We start from the raw sequence: 11142 nt of genomic DNA, 5'->3' as shown, positions 1-11142 counted from the left end.
TGCGTAAATTCATACGTTTTTTAGGTCTGAACATTTTGAATGGCACACCTGAGCGTTTAATCGTTCTGATTTATTTTGATCGGGTCCGACCAGGGGTAGTGTATGCGATGGACGTCATGGATTTCATGCACGTTTAGTCGTTTCTCCTACGTGAGTAAAAGTGACCCCGCTAGGTACCCAGCGCGAGGGACCCAAGTGCTTTGTCAAAGGTAAAAGACTGATTTCTCCTCTTTTAGTTTCCCCTGCGCGAAGTGCCTTTGACACTCATCTCTCGCTCCTCTCCTCTCTCTATAATATCTCACCGGAGAAGGAGAGATTTCGATCGCCATCGCCAGATCTCTTCGGTTGTGCCGTCCGATCTCTCTATCTCTCTTTTTCTCTCTCTCAGCCATCCCAGCCATGGCTTGCCTAAAGGGTGCTTCGCGATCTGCCTCGGTCGCCATCTCTCCCGATGCCCCCTACCTTGCAGCGGGTACGATGGCCGGAGCCGTCGATTTGGCCTTCAGTTCTTATGCCAATCTCGAGATCTTCAAGCTCGACTTCCAGTCGGACGACCGTGATCTCCCCGTCGTCGGAGAGTGCCCCAGCAGTGAGCGCTTCAACCGTCTGTCCTGGGGCAAGACCGGATCTGCCACTGAGGAATTCTCCTTGGGCCTCATCGCTGGTGGCCTTGTCGATGGCAACATCAGTATCTGGAATCCGCTCTCTCTCATCCGGTATTCATCAAATCTGAATTGGATTGATGTTGTTCCTGGCTTTCTTTCTCTGTTTGTCTTTTCCTTGGTATCTATTGGCTGTCTTTTGTTGGTGATTGAGGATTCTCCATGCTTTTTATTCATTATTTCGTATATGTTGGAAATCTCTTCCAAAGTTCCCATCTCTCTCTCTCTCTCTCTATCTCTCTCTCTCTCTCAAAAAAAATAAAAAAATAAAAAAATAAAAAAATAAAAAAAATAAAAAAATAAAATCCCATTGGTATTGTCTTCTGATGGATGTCTTTTGGATTTGATTAATCCCATGTTTAGCTTGGAGAATAATGAGCCTCAAGATACTGATGTTTTCATATAACTTAGTTCTCATTTAATTACAAAATTTTCATTTAGTTTGGTACTTAATGTGGAATTTGAATTAGCCAAACAGAACTACTTATATGCGCAGTGGTTATTCCTGTCTTTGTGTCTCTATGCATATGCGTGTGTTTATGTTTATATGTACACACACATACACACACACACTCGATTTTGATAAATCAGAATACACACATGTACTGGTGCAACCTGGTTATCGAGTCAATGAGATCTCGATATCCAAATTGCAAAGAAATTAAAAAAAGAATACTCACAAGAACAATGGAGTAGAGAGGGAGAGAACTTTTATTGATATCAAGCTTTTCTCTTACAAAAACATGAAGAACCACACTAAGAAAATATTCAAATTGCTGACTCCTACACTACTACCTCCCTTTTTATAGATCCTAAAGGAATCCTTAATTGAAATATCTAAAACTAAGAGAATCAATCATAATTTATTACAAACTAACATACTCTTTCTTCATATAGCAAAAGCCTAATGAAAAGCAAACATGTAAAGAAATTAAATCTCTAAATCCAGCCCTTACCTTCAATCATATCAATTACACCTGCATAACATCTTTAAATCAGCCCCATATCTCCCAAAAATAGTAAATTACCTTGATTTTAGGCCCCCTATGATGAATCGTGTTCTTCTTTGGTGGAAGTTGAGCATCGACTTGGCACAACCTTTGCTAGTGTCCACTGTAGATGATGTCTTTTTCACCCGTGCTTTCGTGGGTGCCTACTTGTTTGTTGTGACTTTAAAGTTCTTCATGGATCTTGAGAATTTGCTCCGTTTTTTGTGCCACAGTCATCTTTTGCAAAAGGTGTTCTAATTTGAGTATTGAGACCCACTTGCATGTCTATCAATGTGACTGTCACTATCATTGGATCCATTAATTGATCCATTGGTGAATTCAATTGTAGGTCCAGTGTTAATGCATCGATCACCGTAGCTTTTCCTTTGAATCCATGGATCTTTTCATCGTTTTCGGAATTTCTACTTCAATTCCGAACTCACTTTCATGTTACAACAATTGAAGGATTCGGTCATTGGTGTCTTTATAAGCTAGGGCCGCCTGTTGTTGGTTAGGACTTTGGTAGGGACCTTCCTGTACATGTCTGCATGCTCAAACTTCGGTCTCTGGATTCCTTCCATGTCGGAGCTCCCTGACTTGATTAGTAAGGTTGCCTATCGCATGCATGAGTTTATCTACCCGCTCCGCAAGTGCGCGGATCAATTGAGCTACTTGTGCGAACTCTTCTTGTGCTATCTCTTTCAATGCCATTATGAGATGACGTAGAGTCGAAAAAGTTCTCAAAGGCAACCTGGCTCTGATACCAAAATGTTGCAACTCGATTATCGAGTCAATAAGATCTCGATACCTAAATTGCAAAGAAATTAAAAAAAGAATACTCACAAGAACAATAGAGCAGAGAGGGAGAGAATTTTTATTGCTATCAATATTTTCTCTTATAAAAACTTAAAGAAGAACCACACTTAGAAAATATTCGAATTGCTAACTCCTACACCACTAACCCCCCTTTTTATAGATCCCAAAGGAATCCTTAATTGAAATCTATACAACTAAGAGAATCAATCATAATTTGTTATAAACTAATCTAATCTTTCTTCATATGGCAAAAGCCTAATGATAAGCAAATAAGTAATTAAATGTCTAAATGTAGCTTATAGCTTCAATCATATTAATGACACTCCCATCACATCTTTAAATTAGCTCCTTATATCTCCTAAAATAATCAATAATAATTCCCAAATTTGTAAATAATTAGCCCAAAATTAGCACATGTTGGGCTTTGGTCCTATGTCTTGCTGGGCCTTAAAGTGGGCCTAGATGGACTTAAGTGGACTGCGCCTGATAGTGGGTTTGGATGGGCCTAAGTGGACTGTGGGCCTGCATTACACAGAGAGAGAGAGAGAGAGAGAGAGAGAGAGAGAGAGAGAGAGAGGATTTTGGAACCGGTTCTCATGAGAACCCGTTCTCATGAGAACCCTAAATATATATATTTAGGGTTCTCATGAGAACCGGTTCCTAGGAGAAAATTTCTTTATCTATATATATGTAAGTATAAATATGTATATGCATACACACATACACATGGGTTCTGCTTCACACTAGCCACCTGCCTCACATGGGTCGCCCACCCTGAGTGTAGCCCTGCATCTCACAAGTCACCTCACTCGAGCCCGGTGTGAAAATGCCTTTGCATTAATCACTCCCGGTGAGGAGTCTCGAACATGAGACCTCGCGCTCTAATACCACTTTGATGTAGGACAATTAACCACTTGCTCTAAAAGCTCGAACTGATAGAGCATGACAAATCAATCCCTTATGATTTACTTCACCGTGGATGTAAGGTATCTGCTCCACTACCATTGAAGAGAGGGTGGGTACAAAAATTCTATCTAAAGTCTCCCTCCACTTAATTTGTTATTTTTCATATAGTTTCCCATTTCCGTTGATCTGGATTCTAAACTGGCTTGTAACTAGGAAATGCCCATCAACCGCTTCTAAGCTACTTGAATGCATTGAATTGTAATTCTACCCTTCGTCATCTTGCCACTCAAGCTACACTCTTCTTAACGTCAAGTGTACCTTGACTGCCCAACATTTTGCACCATGAAGCATGCTGGTCTTTTTTTTTTTTTTTTTTTTAAATAATAATTTAAAGCAAAGAATTTATTAGAAAGCTCGAATCAACGAGCTAAGAATACAACACCAAAAGAGGTAACATGAAGCATGTTGGACTTATGGCTATCCTTTAAAATCTCCCCTTTAGTTTGATTGGTATGTGACAATCACATAAAATTCCCAAGGCACATCTCCACGTAATCCACCATGCTCGAATTTTATGAGCAACATCCTTCTCAATTTCTCAGCTCTCATGAAGTGTCGATCAAAGGTAAAAAAAGGTCATTTGGGTAATTTTTTTTTCTTAGCAATATTAACTAATTCCTTGTTTCGAGTTTTTGCTCCTATTATTACTAAAATATTATATGTTAGTACTTAAAATAATAGTTTTTTTTTAAAAATTATTTTTTTTCTTTTCTTTTTTGTAGAGTACTAGAATTTTATCTCCAAGACAAAAGTCAAGGAGGAGAAGAATACAACCCCTCATTACATCTTAAACAAAGTCAAAAGTTTACATTCTTTGACATCCTTAACCCTGGCTGTCCAATCTAGAATAACTCTTTTAGACTTCCAAAAAACCTACTCCCACGGGCCTTTGCTATTAAGGAGCACCCACTATTTCTTTCCTTCCTAATGTTCCATAACACTACTAACTAGACCAAATGCCATATAATTAAATCATCCTTCCCTATCACCCTATCATGCCAAGCTCAAAAGAAAGTGGATACTGAATAAAGCATCACTCACAAAACTTCGTACAGCGTCCAAAATGCCACCCATACTTGCCTCACAAAAGGGCAACGAATAAAGAGATGATCTATCGACTCGGCATCATTCATGCACATTAAACATATGTTGGGAAGAATCATCGAATGCTTTTGGAGATTATTCATGATAAGAATTCTCTTTCTCCCTACTAGCCATGCAAAGGCTGCTGGATGGAGCATCATAGGATTAAAAGCTGTGAAATAATTCTCGACTTGGAGGGGATACTGCATTTCAAATAAACTAGTAGAAAGCTTGAATTGTGAATTCTCTTGATGGAGAGGCATTTCAAATCGGAGCGTCCAAGAGGGACATTGAAAGCTGGATGTGCTATAGACACTCCAACAAATTGGCAGACTCTTCCGCCTCCTCATTGGACGTCCCCCTTACAAGGAGGGCACCACATCCCGATGGTGCCATGAAGAAAATAGCAACTAGCTTCATGCATATTTTTGGACCGGGCCAATCTTGCCAACAATGGGAACTCGCGTTCTAGCGGATTGCCCCTGCACGAAGGATCCTCCCAAAATTCTATATGAGACCCATCCCCAATAGAGAAGACCAATCCTTGCTTGAATAAATGGCCGGTAGAGGAAATTGCTTTCCATACACCCGATGCTTGGTAAAGAGATGATCTTTGTCTCCCACCCTCCTATGTGAATGGCTGAACGTGATATTTTGCAGCTATAACCTCCCTCTAAAGCTGACCTTTTTCCGAATAGAAACTCCAAAGCCACTTACCTAGTAAAACAGTATTCATGGATTCGAACACTTGGAAACCCTCTCCACATTTAGATATTGTTTTATAAACCTCACTCCACTTAAGAAGATGAAACTTATGGCCATCCTCAACCTTTTCCACAAAAACTCGTGCTGCAACTTTTCTAACTTGTCCCAAACAACTTTTGAACACTTGAATAAGGACATAAAATAGAAAGCAAGATTGGATAAAGTTGCTTTGATAAGTGTGATTCGCCCTCCAAGTGATAGGTGTTGACTCTTCCAACTAGAGAGTTTCCTTTCAAATCTTTCGATTACCTTACCCCATAAATGTTTCGTCAGTTTTCCTAAGCATAACATCCAAATAAGATGAAAGAAATGAACCAACTTCCTTTGATAGGCCTATCCCTAACATGTCGCTCTTCCTAACATTCACTTTTAAGCTTGACACCTCCTCAAAGCACCCTAGAATTTTCCTTATGTTGTCCACCATAGACATTTGAGCATTGGAAAATAAAATGCTGTCATCCGCAAACTGCAGATGGATGTGAACCCCGAGGGCAAATACAGCTTTGAAGCCCAATTTCTTGACCTTTAACTAGCATCCTACTTAGAACTTCCACTACCACCACAAACAAGAAAAGCGACAAAGGGTCCCCCGACCTAAGGTCCCTTGAAGCTTTAAAAAATCCTCGAGGTGAACCATTGATCGTAATGGAGAAGGAAGTTGATAAAATGCAAGCTTGCATCCATTTAATCCATTTACTGCTGCACCCTAACCTTTGGAGCATGTATCTAAGAAACCCTCAATCGACGTGGTCGTATGCCTTTTCAATGTCTAGTTTGCAAAACACTATGCTTTTTGCCTTCCTTGTGTCTTGAATCTATACATTCATGCGCGATTGAAGCGCTATACAAATTTTTTTTGTCTGCCACGAGTGCCCCCTAATATTTGGAAATGACACCTGTTAGAACCTTTCTAAGTCTAGAAGTGAAAACTTTTGCCAGAATCTTGTATGGGCTACCAATCAAACTGATCGGTTGGAAATCACCCAGGCTGCCAATCAAACTGATTAGCCAAAAATCTCTGCACTTTTCTTTGGAACAAGAACAATAAAGGATGCCCCCATCCCTATGGGGACCCAATCTTTCTCGAAGAATTCTTGTATAAAGAATACCACATCCTTTTTTAGAACCTCCCAAAAAGCTTGAAAAAATGCCATAGGATAACTGTTCGGGCCTATAACTTTGTCTCTACCCAATGAATCAACTACTTCCTTGACTTCTTCTTCAGAAATGGGTTTCTCGAGGAACTCCCTTTCCGGAGTCGAGATACTATCTGAGGATAGATTGTCCAATGTTGGTCTGCCCCTCCCTTACTTGACAATAGTTTTGTATTGAATTGCACAATAGCTGCACCAACTTGACTTTTCTTTTCAATCCGAATCCCCTCCAGTTATTCCTCGTCTTAGTGCTAGCAATGCTTTAAAAAAAAAATGTTCTTTTACTTCTTTTAACCATAAAGCCTTCGTCTCTGCCTCCCTTTAATTTCTTCCTCTTTCAAATACTTCGAATAGGCTGCCGATAAAGATGTACGCTTGATTCGGTCTTCCTTAGATAGGACACCCCTTTCCTCCTTGATATCTAAGTCATGTATTTCATTGATCATGCTTTCGGCTTCCTCAAGCCTTTTACCAAGAAGATTATTTTCCCAATCATTGAGCTTACCGTTGAGAAGTTTAAGCTTTTGGGACAACTTGAATCTTGTCGAGCCTTCCATCCTAAAATTTGACCACCATTCTTTGATGCAATCAGCGAAACTTTCCACCTCTAACCACAATAGCTCAAACCGAAAAGGTTTGGGGCCCTCACTTTCCTCTTCCACATCTAGTAAGATCAACCTATGATTAGAAGTGGGTCTGGGCAGACCTTGCAAATATACTTTCAGGAACCTATCAATCTAATTAGCAGAAAGTAGAAACCTGTCCAAACGTGCCAACACTAGCTCTACTCTCTCGTTGTACCAAGTAAACTTCGCTCCACCCATTGGAATATCAACCATCTCATTTTGGCCCACCCAGTCTGCAAATCCCTACATGCTCTTCGTGATTCGGTTACTGCTAGACTTCTCGTGTGCGAACTTGATAATGTTGAAGTCGCCCCCAATGCACCAGGGCTGATTGAACCAAGATCTGTTAACATTAATCTCTGACCAAAAGAAAAGCCTTTGATCAGGCTGACAGGGGCCATATACTGATGTGAATAAAAATTTAAAATCAAAAGCTTAATCCTTAAGAACAACAGAAATTGAGAATTCTCTGATGAAGTTATCTTTCATCTTCCACAGATCCCTATTCTAGGCCACCACTGTACCGCCGGCAGCACCGTGTCAAGAGTGATCCAACCTTTATTCTTAATCCCCCACAGTGAGTCCAACATTTTGTCGTCAAAGGAATCTGGCTTCATTTCTTAAATGAAATAATCCGAGCTTTGAATTTCTTGCAAACCTCCCTCACATGACTTTTCTTATCCTTGCTTCTCAACCCCCTAATATCCCAACTGATCGTCTTCATTTGGAAATGTATCTTGCTCCTCGACCAAGCTTGCCGCCATTTGTGCCTTGGTTAGAGTCATAATCGAATGAACATTCGAGGCTCAAAAGCTCTCTTCATGCTCTTGGGGCTTTCTTAGACTTCTGTAGATGAACCTCCCTAATTCTTTGATTTCCTCTATCATTAAGAAAAGAAATAAAGGCATCTACATCATCGTCACCCGCTCTAAATGAGAGACTGATCGACTTGCCAACACGCTCCAACATGTTACAATACCACTCCATATTTGCCCCCGACATATGACTAGAGCCATCAACAATTCATGGATCACCTGCTAATTGGCCAACTTGAGGCTTATCTTTGGGAAAATCTAGGTCCTGTCTCGTAGCTTACAAAGGAGTAACGCCCAAAAGCATCATCAAAGTAATTGACAGTGGTTGCCTCATTCGCTGGATAAAACATCTCTGGATCGTCGGCCTCTAACGCACGCTCAAAAACTTCCAATGCTGCTACAAAAGCTTGCTGATGTGAAGAAGACGACTAATTGATCTTGTTGTCGACAATGGAAACATCTTCAATCTCCTCGAGGCTGGAGCTATGAACAACTGGCCCAAAAGAACCCTCTCGCGCTCAAATCGTTGAGATGCTCACATGGATATAAAAAAGCGTTCATCCACCTCCCACATGTGGCCGATTAAGTTGCTTGGCATGTGCGGGAAAAGAACCCCATCCAGCACGAGAGGAGAAAAAGGCGAGGTTGCGAGGTTGCACGCGTTGCTCGCATGATCAACAGATGCACCAGCTAAGCCATCATAGACACCCACTCTCGCGATGTGATAATTGGCCTCATCAAGATCACGTGTCGCAATGTGCATTAAGGTTCCTCTCTCGTCCTCTGTTGGATTCCATATGACAACCATAAGTGCATTGATCAGGACATGACCTTTCCACTCCTCTTTCGACGGCCTTGTAGCCATACGTGTCCCTCACTGCAATGAAAGCCGATTCGACCATATTTTCGAGCCTTGAAAACGTCTCCCGCTCCTCTCATCAGTCTCCAAGTGTAGTTTGAGCCTCTACCGGGACCTGAGGATAAGCCCAAGCCATTTGGCTTTCATTGATGTCAAGAGGGATCATTCCTACCATCGAATTACACAAGGATGGCACATATGCTTCCCCACCCTACCCCCTTCTTCGCACTTGTTGCGATACCCCCTTGCCCTCCATGCTGTGGATTTGGCGCCACGCATCCCTCTGCACCTACAACCATACCCCATACACCGTGGGAACATGCAGACTGTGCACGGTTGTTCTCTCGCCCTCTGCAATTGGCGGTCCAATTTTCTTGACAACTGGTGTCTCCTCTACCACTCCTTTCCTCATCTTGTTGGAAGCGCCCCGCTAAAGCTCCCTCATAAGTCATAACTCCCACCTTAAGACTCTTCTCTTACCCAGATATCAATCATACAAGGGTCTGGAGCATTTGATCTTCTTCGAATGCAAATATGAGCAATGCTAATCTTGTCCCCTTTCTCCGTCACTAGATCGATCATCGTGACTTCTCCCAAATAGGATCCCAATGCCGTGAATACCTCCATGAGCCACAGCTCTAATGGAATCCCCCACATTAGGAACCACACCTTAACCACCCCAAAGAAGGATTTCTCCTCCCTTCTGTGCACTGCCATGACAGGGCCATCGTTGAACAGTGCCCTTCTTGTCAAAATCTCTTCGATATTTGCATCAATCCCAACGGAGACCCGTAGTTCCATCCTCCCCAGCGGCTTGATTGTATTTTCTCCCTCAAGTAGATTACATCAAGCATAGAACCAACTTTTAACCTCCGATGAGGTAGCTCCCTATGCGGTAATGATCAACAAGGTGTTCTGTAGTTAACGTTGTGTCTCCCTCAAAACCTCTGGGCAGACTCGAACCATTGGAATCCCCTCATCCTCCTCCTTCCAAGCCCGAATCTTCTTACCCTCCTTCGGATTAACCATCTATGGAAGAGAATCTAACCTTCCCAACACTTTCTTTGCTTCTGCGAACGACTTTGCCACCCAAACCCCCTTAACCCTCTTCTGCCCCAACCTACCCTCAGTTACCAACCCTCCCTTTCGTGCCCCAAGTTACCCCCATGCTCCATTGATTTAGGGCTATAGTGAGCTTTCTGCAACACTTCATCAATGCTCTTATTTTGTTCCTGCTAGGTCCTTGGGCCTCTTTTAGGATAGAGAAGAATATAATGAGCCATAGGAACAGTGTCTTCTTTCTTTTGCTCATCTTCTTGCTTTTGTTCATCCTTTCGGAGTTAGTCAAGTTTAGCAAGTGTTAAAAATATCATGGAGAAAGAAATAAAGCTTGTTTAGAACATGAACAGTATGAAGTAAAGCTCTCATTTTCAGCACCAAAAACTTCTAAGGGTACCCAATCAACTAAAATTTCAACTTCTCAATTTGCTTGCTGTCAAATGAACTTTTCTATGGTAGCTAGCCTGTTGAGAGATAGGGTGTGGACGGTGGGTGGCAATGGTGGTAGAATCCATCTGTCTGTTGGTTCCTAGGGGACATTGACTATGAATTTGTTGGTAACATGTTTTTATGGCTTCTTATGTGTTTTCTAGCAGGATATGTTTCTCGAGCTGCAATGTCTTTTTAAGAACTCAGTTTTAGTCTGAATGTTATCATTTTCTGTTTCTCATCAATGATTCAAGGCTATTGTGATGCAGGACAATTAGCCACTTGCTCTAAAAGGTCGAACTGATAGAGCATGGCGAATTAATCCTTTTATCTCATAGACCAAGCCCCATATCACATGGGTTAGGACCTCGGCCGAAATCCCCTTGTGGCCTCCACATCACATGGGTACCGCCTCACACGAGCCACCCGCCTCACATGGGTGAGGTCCGTCTCACTTGAGCCACCCGCCTCACACGGGCCGCTCACCCCGAGTGTGTCCTCGCATCCCATAGGCTACCCCACTCAAAATCGATGTGAAAATTCCTTTGCATTAATCACCCCCGGTGAGGAGTCTCGAACATGAGACCTCCCGCTCTGATATCACTTTGATGCAGGACAATTAGCCACTTGCTCTAAAAGCTTGAACTGACAGAACATGGCAAATTAATCCTTTTATCTCATAGCCCATGCCCCACATCGCATCGGTTAGGACCTTGGCGGAACCCCTCTCATGGGCCCCACATTTGATGGGTACTGCCTCACACAAGCCACCCGCCTCACACGGGCTGCCCACCCCGAGTGTATCCCCGCATCCCACAGGCTACCCCACTCGAACCCGGTGTGAAAATGCCCCTGCATTATATTGTTTTGTACCTAACTTCATTTATCATGGGTTGAGACCTTCTAAACTAGCATGATC

General features: G+C 42.1%; 1 protein-coding gene across 9 annotated transcripts in view; it reads left to right on the top strand.

Moving 5' to 3' along the window:
* The first annotated feature begins 236 nt into the window (after window positions 1–236).
* The window catches only part of LOC131251296 (protein transport protein SEC31 homolog B), a 100109-nt gene continuing 89203 nt past the window's right edge, over window positions 237–11142 (top strand). For 4 of the 9 annotated variants that reach the window (XR_009173724.1, XM_058251925.1, XM_058251924.1 and 1 more), the window contains exon 1: window positions 238–716. Coding sequence is in view for 6 of the 9 variants with exons in the window: in XM_058251925.1 (XP_058107908.1) it covers window positions 400–716 (317 nt within the window). In the remaining 3 variants the exon portion in view is untranslated. Of the gene's footprint in view, window positions 717–11142 lie in introns of all 9 variants that reach the window. The other 5 variants (XR_009173723.1, XR_009173722.1, XM_058251927.1 and 2 more) reach the window with 2 other exon arrangements.

This window comes from Magnolia sinica, chromosome 7, assembly GCF_029962835.1.
Source record: "Magnolia sinica isolate HGM2019 chromosome 7, MsV1, whole genome shotgun sequence".
NCBI classification, from domain to species: domain Eukaryota; kingdom Viridiplantae; phylum Streptophyta; class Magnoliopsida; order Magnoliales; family Magnoliaceae; genus Magnolia; species Magnolia sinica.
The sequence above is the reverse complement of the archived record's forward strand: the minus strand, read 5'-3'. Positions and strand labels throughout refer to the sequence as shown.